This window comes from Amphiprion ocellaris, chromosome 5 (assembly GCF_022539595.1).
Source record: "Amphiprion ocellaris isolate individual 3 ecotype Okinawa chromosome 5, ASM2253959v1, whole genome shotgun sequence".
In the NCBI taxonomy this organism is placed as follows: Eukaryota; Metazoa; Chordata; class Actinopteri; family Pomacentridae; genus Amphiprion; species Amphiprion ocellaris.
In genome coordinates, this window is record NC_072770.1 from 28,647,228 (window position 1) to 28,668,083 (window position 20,856).

General features: G+C 38.7%; 1 protein-coding gene and 1 long non-coding RNA gene across 2 annotated transcripts in view; both read right to left on the minus strand.

The window, feature by feature from the left end:
* Positions 1-6,071, minus strand: part of LOC129349021 (uncharacterized) — a 7,889-nt gene extending 1,818 nt beyond the window's left edge. Inside the window, exons 1-2 of the long non-coding RNA XR_008601814.1 lie at positions 4,659-6,071; positions 3,384-3,532 (exon numbers count right to left, since the gene is read on the minus strand). This is a non-coding gene — a long non-coding RNA (uncharacterized LOC129349021). The remainder of the gene's footprint in view (positions 1-3,383; positions 3,533-4,658) is intronic.
* A 2,129-nt stretch (positions 6,072-8,200) lies between these two features.
* LOC111563213 (myosin heavy chain, fast skeletal muscle-like) lies at positions 8,201-20,127 on the minus strand. The gene is made up of 40 exons (XM_023262172.3): positions 19,970-20,127; positions 19,241-19,457; positions 18,709-18,852; positions 18,460-18,616; positions 18,338-18,365; positions 18,084-18,195; positions 17,863-17,955; positions 17,719-17,782; positions 17,513-17,611; positions 17,318-17,421; positions 17,071-17,209; positions 16,828-16,946; positions 16,569-16,718; positions 16,247-16,417; positions 15,849-16,155; positions 15,680-15,756; positions 15,515-15,602; positions 15,281-15,398; positions 15,069-15,192; positions 14,825-14,961; positions 14,174-14,429; positions 13,836-14,078; positions 13,570-13,746; positions 13,340-13,485; positions 13,148-13,238; positions 12,670-13,059; positions 12,464-12,590; positions 12,001-12,119; positions 11,714-11,910; positions 11,387-11,570; positions 11,139-11,304; positions 10,878-11,002; positions 10,254-10,562; positions 9,961-10,164; positions 9,755-9,880; positions 9,489-9,659; positions 9,241-9,345; positions 9,050-9,145; positions 8,759-8,890; positions 8,201-8,330 (listed from the first exon to the last, which is right to left on the minus strand). The coding sequence occupies exons 2-40, from the start codon at positions 19,442-19,444 to the stop codon at positions 8,310-8,312; spliced, it is 5,820 nt and encodes a 1,939-aa protein (XP_023117940.1). The 5' UTR covers positions 19,445-19,457; positions 19,970-20,127; the 3' UTR covers positions 8,201-8,309.
* Between the last annotated feature and the right edge of the window lie 729 nt (positions 20,128-20,856).

Sequence of the window (20,856 nt, forward strand, 5' to 3'; positions counted from 1 at the left end):
ATTTCATCATATGGCAACGGTTTTTACAACATGTTTGAAAAATCCATTTTTTTTTCGACATTAGTATAAGTAAGGCGTTTTTTTTGCGCCAAAATTCATGATCTTTTTTTTTTCAAAGGAAAACCTTTCTGGAGCTGTTTTTACATGCCTTCTTTTACATTATTTCATCATATGGGCAGCTTTTTACAACATGTTTGAAAATCGCAATTTTTTTTCGACATAGTACTAGTAAGGCGTTTTTTTGCGCCAAAATTCATGATGATTTTTTTTTCAAAGAAAACCTTTCTGGAGTGTTTTTCACAGCCTTCCTTTACATTATTTATCATATGGCACGTTTTTCAACATACGTTTGAAAAATCGCATTTTTTTTTCGACATAGTATAGTAAGGCGTTGTTTTTGCGCCAAAATTCATGATGATCTTTTTTTCAAAGAAAACCTTTCTGGAGTGTTTTTCACGGCCTCCTTTACATTATTTCATCATATGGCATGTTTTTACAACATGTATAAAAATCACATTTTTTTTCGACATAGTATACTATGACGTGTTTTTTGCGCCAAAATTCATGATGAATTTTTTTCAAAGAAACACTTACCATAGTGTTTTTCACAGCCTCCTTTACATTACGTCATGATATGGCACGTTTTTATATGTTGAAAAATCGCATTTTTTTCGACATAGTATACTATGGCGTTTTTTTTGTGCCAAAATTCATGATGATCTTTTTTTCAAAGAAAACCTTACCATAGTGTTTTTCACGGCCTCCTTTACATTATTTCATCATATGGCACGTTTTTACAACATGTTGAAAAATCACATTTTTTTTCGACATAGTATACTATGGCGTTTATTTGCGGCAAAATTCATGAGGATTTTTTTTCAAAGAAAACTTTTCTGGAGTGTTTTTCATGGCCTCCTTTACATTACGTCATGATATGGCACGTTTTTACAACATGTTGAAAAATCAAATTTTTTCTTCCACATAGTATACTATGGCGTTTTTTTGCACCAAAATTCATGATGATTTTTTTTCTAAGAAAACCTTTCTGGAGTGTTTTTCATGGCCTCCTTTACATTATTTCATGATATGGCACGTTTTTACAACATGCTGAAAAATCGCATTTTTTTTTGACATAGCATATTATGGCGTTTTTTTGCGCCAAAATTCATGATTATCTTTTTTTTAAAAGAAAACCTTACCATAGTGTTTTTCACGGCCTGCTTAACATTATTTCATCGTATGGCACGTTTTTACAACATGTTGAAAAATCGCATTTTTTTTCGACATAGTACACTATGGCGTGTTTTTGCACCAAAATTCATGATTTTTTTTTTTTTTTAAGAAAACCTTACCATAGTGTTTTTCACGGCCTCCTTTACATTATTTCATCATATGGCACGTTTTTACAACATGTTGAAAAATCACATTTTTTTTCGACGTAGTATACTATGACGTGTTTTTTGCACCAAAATTCATGATTTTTTTTAAAAGAAAACCTTACCATAGTGTTTTTCACGGCCTCCTTTACACTATTTCATCATATGGCACGTTTTTACAACATGTTGAAAAATCGCATTTTTTTTCGACTATGGCGTTTTCTTGCACCAAAATTCTTTTTTTTTTCAAAGAAAACCTTACCATAGTGTTTTTCACAGCCTCCTTTACATTATTTCATGATATGGCACATTTTTACAACATGAAAAATCGCATTTTTTTTTGACATGGTATACTATGGTGTTTTTTTTGCGCCAAAATTCATGAGGATTTTTTTTCAAAGAACACCTTTCTAGAGTGTTTTTCATGGCCTCCTTTACATTATTTCATGATATGGCACCTTTTTACAACATGTTGAAAAATCGCTTTTTTTTCGACATAGTATACTATGGCGTTTTTTGCACCAAAATTCATGATTATCTTTTTTTCAAAGAAAATCTTTCTGGAGTGTTTTTCATGGCCTCCTTTACATTATTTCATGATATGGCACGTTTTTACAGCATGTTGAAAAATCGCATTTTTTTTCGACATAGTATACTATGGCGTTTTTTTGCGCCAAAATTGATGATGATCTTTTTTTCAAAGAAAACCTTACCATAGTGTTTTTCACGGCCTCCTTTACATTATTTGATCATACGGCACGTTTTTACAACATGTTGAAAAATCACATTTTTTTTCGACATAGTATACTATGGCGTTTATTTGCGGCAAAATTCATGAGGATTTTTTTTCAAAGAAAACCTTTCTGGAGTGTTTTTCATGGCCTCCTTTACATTACGTCATGATATGGCACGTTTTTACAACATGTTGAAAAATCAAATTTTTTCTTCGACAGTGACTTTTCAAGAGCGACATGCTATACGATGACGTTTTTTCAGCGACATACTATACTATGACGTTTTTAGAGCGACATGCTATACTATGATGTTGTATGGACGACATGCTGAACTATGATGTTTTTTGAGCCACATGCTATACAATGAATTTTTTAGAGCGACATGCTACACAATGACATTTTTAGAACGACATACTATGCTACGACGTTTTGCAAGCCACATGCTATACTATGACGTTTTGTGGGCGACATGCTATACTATGACATTTTTAGAGCGATATGCTACGCTATGATGTTTTTTGAGCCACACGCTATACTATGACATTTTTAGAGCGACATGCTATACTATGACGTTTTTAGAGCAACATGCCATACTATGACGTTTTAAGAGCGACATGCTATACTATGACGTTTTTTGGACCAAAGGCTATACTATGACGTTTTTAGAGCAACATGCCATACTATGACGTTTTAAGAGCGACATGCTATACTATGACGTTTTTTGGACCAAAGGCCATACTATGATGTTTGTTGGGCGACACTCTATACTATAGGCTTTTTAAATTGACATATTACTATGACTTTTTTTTTTGGTGTTGTTTTTTAGCAACATATAAGAATTTGAACAGTTTTAAAAATTACTATACTTTTACTTGTGCAATGAAATATTATTCTATGGCATTTTTTAGATGACATATACTCTGATGTTTTCTTGAAAAACATATTATTTTGACAATATACTGCATTATGACATTTTTTGAACCACATATCATACATGACAGTTTTAGGCAACATCCTATCATTTTGTGCTTTTTGAACCACATAATAATCTATGGGGGTTTTTTTGCCGACATGCTATACTATGAACTACAGGCCATACTATGTTATTCTTGAAAAGTATACTATACTTTGACATTTTCTGAACTACATCCTATACTATGGCGTTATACACAGAGTGCTTTGGTTACATGTTAATTTATAATCTAGATTTTTTTCTGTTTTGTTTTTTGACGGGATTACCACAGACCTGACCATGAACACCGTTGACACCCACCTGAGGGAGATGCTGCCTAAGATCTCAAGGCTGCTTGGTCGTGGTCTTTCTGGTCCTGCTCCAGAACACCTTCATCAACTACGTCTTCTTTTGAAGAGGCCCTCAGATGCTGCAATCTCTGACCTTAAGGAGGAACTGCTACTTTCACTCTGTAACGAGACGGCAGTTATTTTAAAGACCCAGCTCCTGGTGGCTTTGAGTGAAAGTTTAACACCCATCAAAATGGAACTACAGACAGTTAAATCTGAGCTGTTGGTCAGTATTTCAAACATCAAGTCCGACCCAGCTGCCCTAAACCACGCTGTGGGTGAAACAGAAACTTCAATCTCCACATCACCAATGACATCGTCACACTCCAAAGCAGAGCACCTGTCTGCTGAACTTTTAAAAGTGGACTATAAATGTGAAGAATGTGACCAGCAGCAGACTGTGAGCAGCGGAACAGATGTGATCAGAAAGAAGTCATTTTCTTTTTTCTTTTCTTTCTGGTTGACTTGATGCTGTCAGATGCAGATGTTGGAGCTGATTCTGATCTTTCAGAATAAAAAGCTGCTTTTCCTTCACAGACTTTTCAGGAAATTATTCTCTCAGGTTTTCTCTGCTATTTATATTTTTATTATCTGTGATTATTTCATTATTTCTTTATTGTAAAAATATAGTTGGAGGCATAAAGACTCATTTAGTTATTTTAATCCTGAAATCTTTGACGTAGCAGAACTAAATTTCCATTTTCCTTCTTGTGCTTCTGATAGTAGAACTAAACGTATCTTCTACATGGATCATCTGCTTTTAATGAATCAGCAGCAACATCACAACAACAAATGAGACTATTTTCAACAAATTAATGAAACTGATGTCATTTAAAACTATCAGAGTCTGTTTTAGTGTCAAATTAAAGCTGATTACTGACAACTAGAACATTAACGTTACTGTTTTAATCACATCTAAGTTTCCTGAACGTTACATTAATGTCAACCAGCCACAGTTTTATGAACTTAATGAACCACATTACAGGAACACAACACACTTCAGCTGTTTACATGAAACTCAACACATAGCTTGATGCTACGTTAGCTATAATCAGAGCAGCTAGCTCGGTTAGCATCGCTAACATTAAAGCTAATATTTACTATGCTAACTTTCTTCTCTGGTCAACACACACTGAAACAAACCCCACCAACATCTGGAGTGCATGGCACACATTACGTCTGACACTAAAGCTGCATATAAAGTGCATTAAAAGCGGCACCGATACGAAAATAAACATTTACTTACCGAACTATCAGAGTCCTTTCAGTGTCTGCTGGTAGAATCAGCCGAAGGTAGAAAACTGGTTAAAACAAGCCAACGGGCAGGAAAGCTGTCTGTGGAAAATGTTCTGCTGCTCCACCGATAAATAAACCAACATTTATTATATCAGAATTAATCCAAACGAGGAGAGCAGAGGGTCTGCTGCCTCCTCCATAGGACCTGTCAATCATTCCAGACCGGACTGTCAATCAAGTAGTCCCGCCCCCTGGCTTCGTAATACTTTAACGCTCTATAAAAAAAAAAAAACATCAATATTGATTTATTTTAAGATCGGCCTCCTGATCTCTCATTTTGACCATGAAAACTCACGAAAAAAAAATTTATATACAGTGTATGCACCGTACTCTGTTTGGCTCCACACTTGCTGATGACCATTTCCGGTCTCAGTAAATGAAAAAACGGACCTTCTTTCGTTTCTGTCTCTTACTGATTTTACTTTCTTGTTATTCTAAATATAAAACGAAAATCAAAGCATTTTTTTTTAAATCGCATATCCCTTTTTGATCATGAAAAGGAACAACGCCTTGTTTTTCAATTTTAATTTTTGTATTTTAAAACGAAAATCAAATAACCACTCGTTTTTTGTTTTTCAATACCCGTTTCAGAACGGAAAATCCAATTACCAGATCCGTACACGGACCCTGAAGATTTAGCAAATTTTTAAAAATTTGGGGATTTTTTGCTGAATTTTTGGACTTTTTTCAGACAAGGGAACAACATTTAAAAAATAATAATAAAATCTGCTGCATTATGGGTCTTATCACGTCAGTACATTCCAGTGAGCAGCTCTTCCTTGATCTAATGCTGAGCAGTCCTGTTCCTTTGTCAGCTGTTAGGGATTAAAACGTGAATTTTTGGCAGCCTGGCCAAGGACCATCAAAGAAATCCAGGAGTCGAGCAGCCAGCAAACCGCTCCCAGTGTCAGTCAGCGAGGATATGAAACAGTAGGCTGAGGTCTTCAGAGGAAACACGATAGGTCACCAACACTGAAAACCCTGGATGGGAGTTTTGGGATGTTTTGGCTTCTACGATTCAATAAGCCCAAAGTCGTGCAGGCCAGCTGCTCTCAGCAGTCCAGCTGCTCTCAGCAGTCTTGTTTGGACAAGTGATACCTTCTATCCAGCAGGCATCGTGCCTCGTTATGCGGCTTAAAGAGAAATACAGCGTCTGATTTAGCTCTGATATCAGACCATCAGTGTTTGACAAAGCAGTTTGAGTCTTATTGTCATTTTCATAAATCACATTGGATTTATCCAGCAGAGCTCTGAAGCCGGTTGCTCATAAAGTGAACATAAGAGACACAGAACACATGAAGCGTTGGGTGGAGACCAGGGAGGATGCAGATCAGCTGCAGAACTTCTTTCTGGGTAAAACTGCTTCTTATTACATATAATCAAAGAGGAGAGCTAGAATCTAATGTAGCATCTGGTGTGTCTACACTTTTGATTTATCATTTTTACTCATACAAATAAAATGATTGGTTTTTGTATTATATATATATATATATATATATATATATATATATATATATATATATATATATATATATATATATATATATATATATATATATATATAAAAAATTGTACTATGTTACTCTTCTGAAGGCATATATCTGATATAAATTGTGCAATAACATTCTTTTAGTCACACTTAAGGCTGTTATATCTGCTAAAAAGTTTACCTCTTTATTTTTTGTGTTTCAAAATCTGAGATACTGTGATACTGAGTGGGCTGATGGCTAACCAGGTGTTGTAGAAGGAGACCGATGGAGACATTCAGCGGCTGTTGTAGTGTTTTTTTGTGATATAGTTACTTATCAGTGGCTCACAGCAGAGTTTAAGCTTGAACAGGGTCTAAGAGAGACATCTTGTAACGCATCACATCTGGCTGTGTGTTAATATTTATGCATAAGAATTAAAAAGAGACAAAACACAGCAGACAAGGACTCATAAAAGGCTGCCTCTTGTGACTGCAGTGACGAGGGACCTCCAGCAATAACGTAGGATTATAAAGTGTCTGAATCACATGGAGCTGTATATTCAGGGGTAGACAGGTGCAGTAAGATTAGCAGTGGGAGGAGGCAGCTGTCACTTTTTACTATGTTAATGAAAAGGCTCCCTAAAGAGGAAACACTTGTTGGATGCTTTGCCCCAAAGGATTTCTGTAATTTGTTTTTCATTCTTTGCTGTCAGGCAGAGCAGCAAGGCAACACACCCCATTTCAAATGATTAATGTCGAAAGAAAATGCCGTATTTACCACACTCAGTCTGTTCGAGTTGATTTGTGAGATTTATGATCGTTAAAAATCATGTCTTGAGCACTTTAGCTGTGCTTAGGTTAAGGCAAACCCTATTCAGGTACAACAATGCGGTTGAGTTTTTAAAGGTTTACAGTAAAACCACCAGTTTTCTATATATTTAAGAGTCTTCACTGTGCTGACCACATACCACAAGTTAAATTCCCTGTCTGGTTATTAATTAAACCTCTACAAAGTCTTCTCTGTGAATCAAAGATATCTATTTAGAAGCTTTTTCTTCCATGGAGATAATCTCTTTGTTTCATTCCAGTTGTAATATTGGAGTAATTCAGTCATACGTGTTCAGACCAGAAACCGATTCTGAGGAAGAATAAGGATACAGAAAACCCAACTCTGTAACCTGGCAGGATTGATTCCTTATGTTTGTTATGTAAAACCCTGGAAGTCTGAATCTGTGTTTTTTACACTGTCAAATGCTTCGCCATGGTGTTGATTGCTTATTTTGTTCATCATGTGTCTTCCAGCATATTAAAAAAAAAACATATCAACATGTTAAAAAGGTGAAATACTTCCCAAAGCAGCAAAACTGTTGGGTTTGTCTCATTACAAAAACAAAACATTTTGGTCATGGAAATGTGATGAAGGTTCACATGTCTAAATTGTTTTTAACTTAGGATTTCATGCATATTGTCACTTTATCCTGTGCATGTTTTTCACTGTGGCTTCAATGCTGTCTCTGCCTTATAAACTAATGTAGTTCTACACATCCAGCAGCTATGCCTGCTTCATCCTGTAGAGGGCATGGAGTGTATATCAGCTGACATCGGGTGAGAGGCGGGAGACTCCCTGGACAAGTCATCAGTCCATCACAGGACTAAAATAAAAAGACAGACAACTGTACATGCTCATTCTCACACCCCAGCCAATTTAGAATCACTGATTAACCTTCCATGAATGTCTGCAGACTATATTGGAACGACATGCAAACCCTTCTGAGCCAACAGTGCTAATCAGCGTAACACTGCCACACCCGCTAAATAAATGTCATACGAGCATGATGAAAAAAGTTGAAAGCATGGTAGAAACATGAATACTGATGGATAATTCTGTTTTTGTGTGTTTTTGTTGTAGATACGGATTCCAGTCTGAGCAACATCAGAAGACATCAAAAACTATACTTGTCTTTTCTTTCAGCCAACTGGTAGTATTTTGTTTGTGTGGTACAAAGCAAACTTTAACGGCAGCACACTGGCAAAATAATTTATTGCATGTAGAACTACAACATTTAAGGAGAGAATATCAATGCAAGATCATATTTTATGATTCTCATTCGGTTCTCTCATAGAGGCGGCAACTTATTCTTCAGCCTCCTTTGCCTGAAAGAGACAGAAAAACATAACAAATGACCTTTGGCCTGTGAGAGGACTGATGTCAGAGAAAATATTCTCTCATTAGCTTTCATTTGGACTATTTAAGATCAAACTTGAATTCAAATCCACACATAACAACACAGTGTAACACTAAATCCCTTTATAACTAAGTACAATAACAAGTTACCTTTATTGCTTTTTGTGTATTATTCTACACCTGTACATATGGAAGGTGTGCTTATAGTCCATATTATCATCTTATATGGTATGTCTTGTTTTTTTTACTATACTTCATTGTTATCTAGCTGCTTAACAAGTGGATTTCTCCAGTAAGGGATCAATAAAGTTTAACTTAACCCAGTTGCGTGTTAATGTAACTCATTAAATCTGTTATGTTGATGAAACTTAATGCTTGAGTTTTATGCATGACTTACTTTTCCAATTTCCCGACTCTTTGCCCTCAGCTTGTTGACCTGAGACTCAGCGATGTCAGCACGCTCCTGAGCTTCCTCCAGTTCGTGCTGAACCTTCCTGAGCCTCGACAAGTGAGTGTTGGCCTGCTCCTCCTGTCAGAAAATTCAACCCTTGAGTTGCCATCCACAAACACTGATAGTGGAGACTCAGTGATTCTGGTAATAACAGTAAAATTGCTGTGTGATTGCAAGCAACTATGGATGAGACAATATAGAGAAAAGTTGAATTAAAGATGCATGCATTTAACTCACCGCCTCCTCAGATTGTCTCTTGTAGGCCTTAACTTTCAGCTGCAGTTTGTCCACCAGATCTTGGAGTCTGCTGACGTTCTTCTTGTCCTCCTCAGTCTGTGGTCACATGAATTGACAAAATAAATACATTTTCATGTACTTTCTGCAGATAGCTGTAGCATTCAAATGGAAAACAAACCAGCTTCCTATACCTGATAGGTGAGCTCCTTCACTCTTCTCTCATATTTGCGAACACCTTTGACAGCCTCTGCTCCACGTCTCTGCTCGCCTTCAACTTCTGCCTCAAGCTCACGCACCTGACATATGAGCAGTGCATGAGTGTATTACTGGGAGTTTAACACTGACAAAAGTTGAGCTCACATTGGCAAATAAATTTATCTTTACCCCAGTAAAGAAATGCAGCGCCAAACAAAAAAGAACCTCAACAAAGTATACATACTCTAGCCTCCAGTTTCTGGAGCTGCTTCTTGCCACCCTTCATGGCCAGATTTTCAGCTTCATCAAGGCGGTGCTGCAGGTCCTTCACTGTCACCTCCAGGTTCTTCTTCATCCTCTCCAAGTGAGCACTGGTGTCCTGCTCCTTCTTTAGCTCTTCTGCCATCATGGCAGCCTGAAAATTTAAAGATTTTGTATTGTTTCAGCTATCAGACTGCTTTATTTGGTGCAGAAATGTCTACTGCAAAGACATGCATCAGGATGACTCACATCAGTGATGGCCTTCTTTGCTTTGTCTTCAGCGTTTCTTGCTTCCTGGACAGAATCTTCCACTTCACCTTGGATCTGGACAAGGTCTGCCTCCAACTTCTTCTTCGTATTGATGAGACTGGTATTCTATTATAAAAGAAGCCGCAATGAAATCTCCTGTGTTCAACTAAAGAATAACAACTACATTTTTTAGTCTTTAAGAGTACCTGAGAGTGCAGCAGTCCCACACGCTCGCTGGCATCCACCAGCTCCTGCTCAGCGATCTTACGGCCTCTCTCAGTCTGCTCCAGTGCAGTTCTCAGCTCTTCGATCTCAGCCAGCATCAGGTTGTTCCTGCGCTCCACCATTGCAACCTGTTCCTTCATTTCATCCTGACTTCTAATGGCTTCATCAAGGTGCAGCTGGGCATCCTGGATTGGAAAACATTGACAGACATCAGCAAAGGCTTTCAGTTGCTTTTAGAGAGCTGAAACTCTGTTCCAAATCTCTGTGTTTGTACCTTAAGCTGTCCCTGCACATTTCTCAGCTGTTTCTGGGCTTCAGCTGCCTGGCGGTTGGCATGGCTCAGCTGAATCTCCATCTCATTGAGGTCTCCCTCCATCTTCTTCTTGATTCTCAGGGCATCATTCCTGCTCCTGACTTCAGCATCCAGAGTGCTCTGCATGGAATCAATCACTCTCTGGCTGTTCCTCTTAATCTGCTCCATCTCCTCGTCCTTCTCTGCAAGTTTTCTGTCAACTTCACTCTTGACTTGGGTGAGTTCAAGCTGGACACGGAGAATCTTAGACTCTTCATGTTCCAGGGTAGCCTATGAACAAGTGTAACCTTTATCAACTACAGCGAAGAACATCTTTTTTATTAAAAAAAACAAAACTGAATCATGCTGAAGAAAAATTGCTCATGTCTAATACCTTTGCAGAATAAGTCTCACAGAGATATGCTGTAAAATTCTGCTTATTTTTTAAAATGTGTCAACAGAATCAAGGATATAAACTGAACAATAAATTTTTTAAAGTATTTTAGATCTTGTACATAGTCTTTATATTGCTATTAACATTTAATTACATTTGGACAAAGTGGTTGTCACTGCAACTATGCATTAGCAAGTAGAGTTCAGCTTTACCTCGGCCTCCTCCAAAGCAGTTTGGATTTCTGTCTTCTCACTTTCCACTGTCTTCTTTCCCTTCTCAAGCTCATGGATTGTCTTACCGGTCTCGCCAAGCTGCTCACTTAAGTCTGAGATCTCCTCTGTTTTGTGGCAGATCATCATTGCAGAGGCATAAAAAATTTCATATTTAGTAATAAAATAATCAACATACATAAACTCTGTTCCATTGTTTTGGAAAAAGAAATGACTTATCAGGAACAGGAACAACTCTCTTACGTTGTAGGTTCTTGTTCTCCCTCTTCAGGGTCTCCAGGTGGTCCAAAGCTTCTTCATAGGAGTTTTTCATTTTGAACAGCTCAGTGCTTAGTGAGCGAGCCTCCTTTTGAGCTCCCTCAAGTTCAGCCTGGCTCTCTTCATACTTCTGCTTCCACTCAGCAAGAACCTAAAGGTGCAGCAAAATAATTAGCTTTTATTTTTTGACCTCATGTCACATAGTTTACTGCAGCTGTACACAAATACTGTACCTTGTCAAAGTTCCTTTGCTTCTTGTCAAGGTTAGCAGCCAGAGCATTAGCTCTCTCCACATCGATCATCAGGTCCTCCACTTCACCCTGCAGTCTCTGTTTAGTCTTTTCCAGAGAGGCACATTTTGCATTCACAGCCTCGATGGATTCCTCTGCATCCTGAAGACGCTGAGCAAGCTTTTTCCTGCAAAAACAGGTTATCAGGAGTCACAGGATCAATGCGATGTTAGACTTAATGCTACTCTACATCTCTAAAAGCTGATCGTGTTCTCAGTGCCTGAATTTATCATTGGTAGTGTTCATGCTACGTTAAACCTGAAAGCTTACTTTGCCTCCTCCAGCTCCTCAGTGCGCTGAATAGCATCAGTCTCATATTTGGATCTCCACTGAGCCACCTCGCTGTTAGCCTTGGACATGGAACGCTGCAGCTCAGCTTTGGCCTCCTGCTCCTCTTCAAACTGCTCTCTGAGCAGGTCGCAGTCATGACGAGCTGATTGAACAGCATGAGCCAGGGCGTTCTTGGCCTAGAAGCCAAATGAGAGCCAGACAAATCTTAGACACTATCAAATAGCTGTTTTCCCTGTGATTAGCTTGCTGTTTTAACAGACGGTTACCTTAACTTCCTCTTCTATGTGCCTCTTCAGCTCTTCAATCTGCTGGGTGTAAGCCTGTTTGCCTCTGGTCAGTTGAGAAACAAGAGCTTCTTTCTCCTCCAGCTGACGTGTAAATTCACCTAATCAAAGGTATTAATTAGCGTATTAATGGATGGATTAATGATGCCCATTTTTCAACTGAAAAGAAGAAATTCAAATACTCTAAACCTTAAACCCTAAGACTACGGTCTGAAACAACAAATCCCTCTATTTTGCACTTATAAGATGTAAACTGTGTCTGTAAAAACTTCTTAGGCTGCATACAAAAGCAGCCTAGAAACTAAAGAGTATAGCTGGAGATCTTGCTACTGGCTGCACTTTGCCACATTTAGGACACATCTGTAAGTGATGCAGATTTGGCATCATGGAGGAAAGCCTTGATTTTTCACAATAATATAAAGAACTTGTGAAGTGAGGTTCTTACCATTTTCAGTTTGAAGTCGTGCTTTCTGTGCACCAATATCATTCAGCTGACGAACATTCTCATCATTTTTGGATTTGAGCTCACTCAGCTGATCTTCTAATGTCCTGCACATCTTTTCAAGGTTTCCCTGATGACAGAAAGCATCTATTAGTGAAAAGAAAAAGATTACAATTTATTTTCACCTCATGAAAAAGTAGCACTCTCACCTTGGCTTTAGCGATAGCCTCCATGTTGCTGCTGAGGTCATCAATCTCCATTTTGTATTCGCTTTTCTCTTTCTCCAGCTTCTGTTTGACTCTCTGGAGGTTGTCAATCTGTTCTCCCAGCTCTGCCACACTGTCAGCCTGCTTCTTGCGGAGAGTTGCAGCGGTGGCTTCATGCTGCAATGTGGACTCTTCAAGATCACGACGCAGCTTCTGAAACTCGGCCTCACGCTTCTTGTTCATCTCAATCTGAGCTGCAGTTGCTCCTCCAGCTTCTTCCAGCCTCTCACTGATCTCCTCAAGTTCCCTGGAGAGATCAGACCTCTGCTTCTCCACTTTGGCCCGAGCAGCTCGCTCAGCCTCGATCTCCTCCTCCAGCTCCTCAATACGAGCCTAACAAAACACATGGCTTGAGTGAAAATGTTAAATTGGTGAAGATATTTCAATGTTCAGTAGCTACAACTGATGTTTCTAATAATACCTGAAGCTCCTTTATCTTTTTCTGTAGCTGCATTCCAAGAGACTGCTCATCTTCGATCTTACTCAGGAGCTGACTGATCTCAAAGTCTTTCCTTGAGGGAGGAAAGGAGTTCAGCAATATTAAAGTTCCGCTTTAGTGAAGCCTCTCAAACAATGTTTTACTGTTTATGGACAGATGTATTCTTATCCTTACTTCTTTATTTTCTCTTCAGACTGCTGCTTGTCATTCTCCAGATCCATGATGGACTCCTGGGCCAGTTTAAGATCACCTTCAAGCTTTCTTTTGGCTCGCTCAAGGTCCATACGGAGCTTCTTTTCTTGCTCCAAGGAACCTTCAAGCTGTGGATGTAGATTATTCATACAGTTTAAGAAAAGATTTTTAGTCTATGGTTGGTATTTTCAAATGTATTTTGGAATACTCACATCATCCACTTGTTGCTCCAGCTTGGTCTTGGCCTTCGTCAGAGTGTTGACTTTGTCTTCCTCTGCTTGCAGGTCATCGAGGGTCTGCTGATGGGCCTCTTGGAGGGCTTTCTTCTCTTTGGTCAGTTTAGCAATGGTCTCATCTTGAGAAGTCATTTCCTCTGTAAGGTTTTTGACCTATAAAAGTTGACATTAATTTGAGTTAACACCAAGCTTTTATCTATGCTTTATAAAAATATCATCTTATTAAAAACAAGTCTTACAACCTTGTTCTCAGTGGCATGTTTCTCCTTTTCCACTTTGGCCAGGGTGAGCTCCAAGTCATCGATGTCTTTCTTTAACTCAGAGCACTCGTCCTCCAGCTTCCTCTTCTTTGCAGTCAGCTCAGCATTAATTTCCTCCTCATCCTCCAGTCTCTCAGCTGTCTCTTTGAGTTTAGCCTCGAGCTGGATTTTAGCTTTAATGAGCCCCTCACACCTTTCCTCTGCATCGGCAAGGTTTTCACCTTCCTAAAAGTGAAGGTAAGTACATTTGTTCATCAAATTAATCATTTTATATAGCATAATTTGTAGACAAGTACATGCAGTGTGGTGATCAAACTCACAGACTGCACTTGCAATAGTAAGTCATTCTTCTCTTGCAGCAGAGAAACCATTTTTTCTTCAAGTTCCTTCTTCTTAGCCAGAGCCTTTGTTAGATCGTCTTTGGTCTTTTCAAAATCTTCTTTCATTTGGGCCATCTCTTTCTCAGTCTCTGCACTCTTCAGCAGAGGTTTAATCTTGAAGTACAGCTTCATCCATGGCCAGGTTTTGACATTCATGAATGAACGGATGTTGTACTGGATGGAGAAAATAGCCTCTCTGATAAGAAAAAGAAAAAAAAAGGTTGGAAAAATGTTCATTGTATAAGAAAAGTTGCAGCCTTGAAAAAAATGCTTTGGAATTCTGACAGCAGCAGCTACTGCTACAACCCTGGGCTGTACGCTGCTTCTCCATGTTGTGGGATTAACCTGTGTTGCAGCTTGTACAAATTTGTATGTGAACCCTTGTAAATCAGAGGCCACAAACTACTCCCAATTAAAATTTTTGCTGCAGTTACTCCTTTTGTTAAAACTGTTATTTAATGTGTGTTAATTACCTACTTTTAAACAAACTAATATCAAATTTAGTGACACAGTGTCCACCTGGGTGTTATCTTTGTCACTTCCCTTACCTCTAGAGAAGTGGGGTGTAACAGTAATACACAGACAAATTACCTCCTCTCCATCATCTTGACAAACTCGCATCTCATGAGGAAGCCTCTGCAGACAGCCTGAGTCATTGTGACCAACTCAGCCAGTTTCTCATCTCTCATCTCCTCCAGAGTTCCCAGCAGACCGGCTTTGAAGAACACCTGAGAGTCAACAATTGAAACTATTCTTAAGTTATTAATTACTCATGATAGTTTGTCTTTTACTGTTTTCTTTACAGCCATTTCCAGCAAAGTTTTTCTTACTCTACCTTGGTGTGGCCGAACTTGTACTGTGAATGGTCCACATTGATGGATCCCAGAAGTTTCTCTGAGGCCTTCTTGTTGTCGATGAACTGGCCCTCAGGGATGACGCTGGCATTTAATACTTTGTATCTGAAAGTGAAGATTTCATTCATTAAGTTAGATGCAGTGTTGTTAAGAAAACACTTTTCAATGCCTGTAAAGATGATATTCCTGCTACCTCTGCTTGAAGTCACCATAGAGGATTCTGCTGGGGAAACCCTTCCTGCAGATCCTGATGCCCTCCAACACACCGTTACACCTCAGTTGGTGGATGACCAGGAAGTTCTCCATAAGACCTATGATACAATGTTAAATATACTCACATGTTAGAAGTTATAACACAATGACAAACACAGCAGTGAAAGCACATTACATATTAATTTTTTCTGTCATTCTAGGATTTGTCAGGTACCTGGAGTCTTTGATTCATTGGGAATCAAGCACCGTACAAAATGCGGATGTGTGCTCCTCAAATTGGTCATCAGCTTGCCCAAATTCTCCTAAAGAATTAAATTGTCAGTAAATAAGTAAAATGCTGCAAAGTCTGAAGCACTTAGGTCCTTTTTCCACATCTTACCCTGAACAATGCAGACACCGTCTGGAAGGAGCCACCCTTCTTCTTGCCTCCTTTCTTGCCTCCACCGCCACCCTCAGCTGTTGGAGGGAGAATGGCAGGGAAATTATTTAATTCAACACAAGTAGAGAATTAGAATTTCTTATATCTAATAATGTGGACAAGCAGGTACCTTCTGCTGAGGCATGTGATGCATACAGATGAGCCAACAGCTTCGTTGAAGACTTCTGGTAAAGCTGCACCACAGAGTCATTCAGGGGGTCCTTGTTCTTGTCCAGCCAGCCAACAATATTGTAGTCAACAGTGCCGGCATAGTGCACCAGGGAGAAATGGGCCTCAGCTTTGCCTTTGGCAGGTTTTGGTTTCTCAAAGGATTTGCTTTTTCCAAGATGCTGGTCATACAGTTTGTTCTTGAAGGTCATGTCTGTTGCCTTGGGGAACATGCACTCCTCTTCAAGGATGGAAAAGATGCCCATTGGCTGTCATGATGAAATGATTATTTTAAACAAAACTTTCAAGTCATCAGATTGTTTCTGTGTTTGTCAGTATACAGAACAGCATGCCGCTCACCTTCTCAATAAGCTCAATGCAGGCAGCTAAGTCCATACCAAAGTCAATGAACTCCCATTCAATTCCCTCTTTCTTGTACTCTTCTTGCTCCAGGACAAACATGTGATGGTTGAAAAACTGTTGCAATTTTTCATTGGTGAAGTTGATGCACAGCTGTTCCAAACTGTTGAACTGAATGTTAACAAGAGAAAAGTGGAATACAATTTAATATATATTTGTATCAACCCCATATGACTTGCTTAATATGATTTAAATCGTTTTTGGACATTTCTTTATACGTAAAAACAAACAAAAAAATATTTAACTGTATCCCCAAACTTACATCAAAGATCTCAAAGCCAGCAATGTCGAGCACACCGATGAAGAATTGTCTTGGCTGTTTGGTATCCAGCATCTCATTGATTCTGACAACCATCCACAAGAACATTTTCTCATAGACAGACTTGCAGAGAGCCATGACAGCATTGTTGACCTGAATACACAGATGGATGTTGTCATATCACTTAATAAAAATGATTAAAACTTTCAGGGGTTAATTAGGAGGTTTTGGAGCATCACAGGACAGTATCAGACTATTTCACCTGTGGGACAGTCTGACCCTTTGTCACAAACTCATTTCCGACTTTCACCCTCGGGTAGCACAGTGCTTTCAGCAAGTCAGCTGAGTTTAGACCCATGAGGTATGAGATTTTATCCGCAACTGAAAAAAAGAAAAAGAAAATTTAGTAAAGCAGTTTGGATTCTGTAGAGAAAGGAAGGAATCTGTTGCAGAGGAAGTTTTCAAACGTGATGCTTGTAACACAAAAGAGAAAAGTTAAATGTACCCTCAGTGCCATCAGGCTCAGCCTGCTCTTCCCTCTGTTTCTGCTTGAACTTCATGTTTCCATGATGCATCACAGCTCCAGTCAGCTTGTAAATGCTGATCTTCTCCTCTGCAGTGAAGCCCAGGATGTCAATAGCAGTCTGCATACATTCAAAGAAACAAAATTCATCATTTTGATAAAGCCCTATAAATTAGGACACGCTTAAGGGCAGATTGTTATAATGCTGTGTATTTGGTCATTTTCTTACATCAGTAGCAATGAATTCTTCAATGTCATTGATACTCTTGACAGTGATTTCACCCTGACTGATCATGTGATAGTCATAAGGGTTGGTGGTGATGAGAAGAGCCTCTGAAGAAAGCAAAAAAATAAATAAAAATTTACTATACTAGAATATACACCAAATTGAAAACAATTCATGAATAATTAAGTAATCTCATACCTATTAGCTCAGGTTTGTGGCCTGTCATGAGCTGATAGAAGATGTGGTAACTCCTCTCAGCAGACAGCTGGAACGTCACTCGAGACTTCTCCAGCAGATCTATAAAACACAGCAAAGGAGTGTGAGAGCAAGAAATCAGCAGTTGCTCCATAAACTAAAGGTGCAGAAATACAATGAGGCATCAGCTTCATTAGTCCTAGCCTTACATGTTTCAATATCTGCTGAAGCCAACTTCCCAGTTGTTCCGAAATGGATTCTGATGAATTTACCCTATTCCAAAGACAAATGTGAATTAGAGCAAAAACGCCTTCCTTATTTATGTTGTTAAGACTTAGTGAACAAACACTTACAAAGCGGGAAGAGTTGTCATTCCTCACTGTTTTGGCATTACCATAGGCCTCCAGCAGTGGGTTGGCTGCAATGATCTGGTCCTCCAGCGACCCCTTCATTCAGAAAAATAATCAGGAGAAAAACAAATTAATGCTTAACACCTGATGTTCTAAGATCATGTTCAATATGTCTGTGTGAGCCTGATTGCCATTTTACCCTCAGAACAGATGTGATCATTCACCTGCATTTTCCCAGGAACTGCCTCAGCTTTCTTTCCTCCAGAAACTGCGATTGTCGCAAAGTACTGGATGACACGTTTGGTGTTGACAGTCTTTCCTGCACCAGATTCTCCGCTTGAGGTATAAAAACAGCTCAATTAGCACGAGAATCATCTTGCTTTAGGCAAAGAAGAAACTCTTGTTGTGATTAGTAAGTGCAGTTACATTGACTGACCTTATGGAAATACCTAAACTTGTAAAATTTGTTCATACTTACGTAATCAGGATTGACTGGTTTTCTCTATCTGTAAGACATCAAAATGATATATCTTTGTCAGGAGTTCTGAAGTCTGGCAGCCGTATTTCTGAATACATAACAGTCTTCACAATGATCGATACCTTGGAGCATGAACTGATAGGCGTTATCAGAGATAGAGAAGATGTGGGGTGGAGCCTCAATCCTCTTTTTGCCCCTGTATCCTGCAACCACCACTGCATCATACACTGGGAGCCACTTGTAGGGGTTCACAGTGACGCAGAACAGTCCTGAGTAGGTCTGTGGAGACAGACAGCATCATTCGTGACTCACAGTTTTCTGCAGTCATCACCCTATTTTATGTACTGATGTGATGGTCAGGTCAAACTCACGTAGATCATCCATGCTGCATAGCGCTCTTTGAGGTTATACAGCACAGCAGGCTCACTGAGATGGGTCATCATGGCCATGTCCTCAATCTTATCGAACTTTGGAGGGTTCATGGGGAAGACTTCAGTGTCTTTGACAGTGATAGTCTGACACAAAGATAGAAAAAAACATCAGTGTATTCAATATCGATGGACAAACTGAAGTGGTCACCACTTAACATTATGTATACTACTGTCCAAAGGTTAAAAAATTAAAGTTAGTTTTACATTTAGAGAAACATTGTGGTGCGAAAAAACATAAGAAAAGCACTGAATTCATTAACTGTTATGTCAATTTACTGTGTAAGTGACATTTTAAGCCTAAGTCTTATTTTTTCACCACAACATAGAGAAAATTATACAGTCCTACATCCAATGTTGAATGAAAGCACATCAGGGTCAGTGCAGTTGTTCTCTATATGATGAAATGCTTGGACAGCAGTTTTCACTGTGAAATTAAAAGTGCTGTAAACTATAAATTTAAGTGCCATCTTACCTTTCCACACAGAGTATCCACGGTGGCTTTGCCACCCTCTCTCTTAGTTAGTTTCCCTTTGAGGTACATTTCATTGGGCTCAGCAACAAAATAGGCGGTTTTAGCATCAAAAGGAGTGTTTTGAGCCTCAATTCGCTCTCTTTCTGGCTTCCGGAGGTAAATGGCCGCTGGGCCAAAACACTCCATTTCCGAGTCCCCACTCATGGTGACTAACTTACTGCAAGTAGGTAAAGACAAGACAGATGTCATTAATTTCAGTCACTATTCTCCATCAAATTGCCGTCTGCATTCACAATGATCCCTCACTATTGAATAAAAGAAAAATACTGTTAATGATGCAATGAATGTTTCACTCAAATGAAGAACAGAAAAAAATAGTATTATGTTTTAGCTGGATTGTATTAAAAACACTTTGTAGAAGAGATATCTTTGTTAAATGTGTATATGATTTCCTACAACTGCTCAAAATCTTAGTGATAATGCGTCACTTAGATGACTTCAGAGGTAGTGACACTAAACCAAAGAGACAATTTCTCTTTTCCATTTAATGATGAACACATATTAATGAAGTGAGATTTGCAAATTTAATTATGCTAATTGATTTGTTTATGATTCCACACAAGGTAAAGGTTTAATGAACATTTAGGCATTCATAAATCAAAGTCAGATTTATCCCAGAAACACAGCTATGGATTAAAAATGACAAAAGGAAACAGAGAGATTTATTACCTTCTTCCCTCCCTTCAAGAGAACAGCTGTCGATGGTCTTATGAGCGTTCTGAAGAAAGAAACACAAATAGCTCAAATTAATAACTGTAATTAAGCTATTCTGTAGTAAAAATGAGCTTGCGGTGGAGTGAGGTCCTGGCATAAAAACAACTGCTCTGTCTCTGGCAGTAAGTGGTCATGCCCTGCATTGTTCATTAAGCTGCTGGCTTTCCTCCTGCTAATAAAAGTCTGTAACTCACTCACCTTGACTGGTGGCCTGACAGTCCTTGGAGGAGTCCAGCCTTCCTTCTTATATAGAGAGATCAGTGTTCACTCAGCAGAAATGACCTCCTTTATTTGGTCATGCAGTTTTACTTGAGTATTTTTGCCACCCATTCTGACCTCTGGCATCCTTCGTCACTGACCTCCACAAGCAGTTTATCACACGGCTACTTTTCTTTTCAGAATTATTTGTCCACAGAGGCACATTTTAGGCAATGGTAAGAATTTAAATAGTAAATATTCCTAAGACTTTTTGAATGACAGATTATGGTCAATTAGTGTATTGTAATGGCAAATGCTGCTCACTGGTGTCATTACCAGATTAACTTTACAAACTAAAACATACATACACTAGCTAGTGTTGTTTTCCCTAGTCATTCATTAAAATACTATTTAGCTCAAAATAGAAACCACAGTGTCCTTAAGGGCCCAGAACATGGTATGAGAAAGAAGGAGAAGAAGACACAACACAATTGTCCTATTGTAAACTATTCTACTGGGAGTGTAACGGAGTCACACAAACACTGTTAAACTAGAGATGGATTTTAAAAGTGTATAAATAGATCAAGACACTCACAAAGCAGCATTTTTTTAACCTTGTGTAAATATTGTTCTGGCAAGCGTAT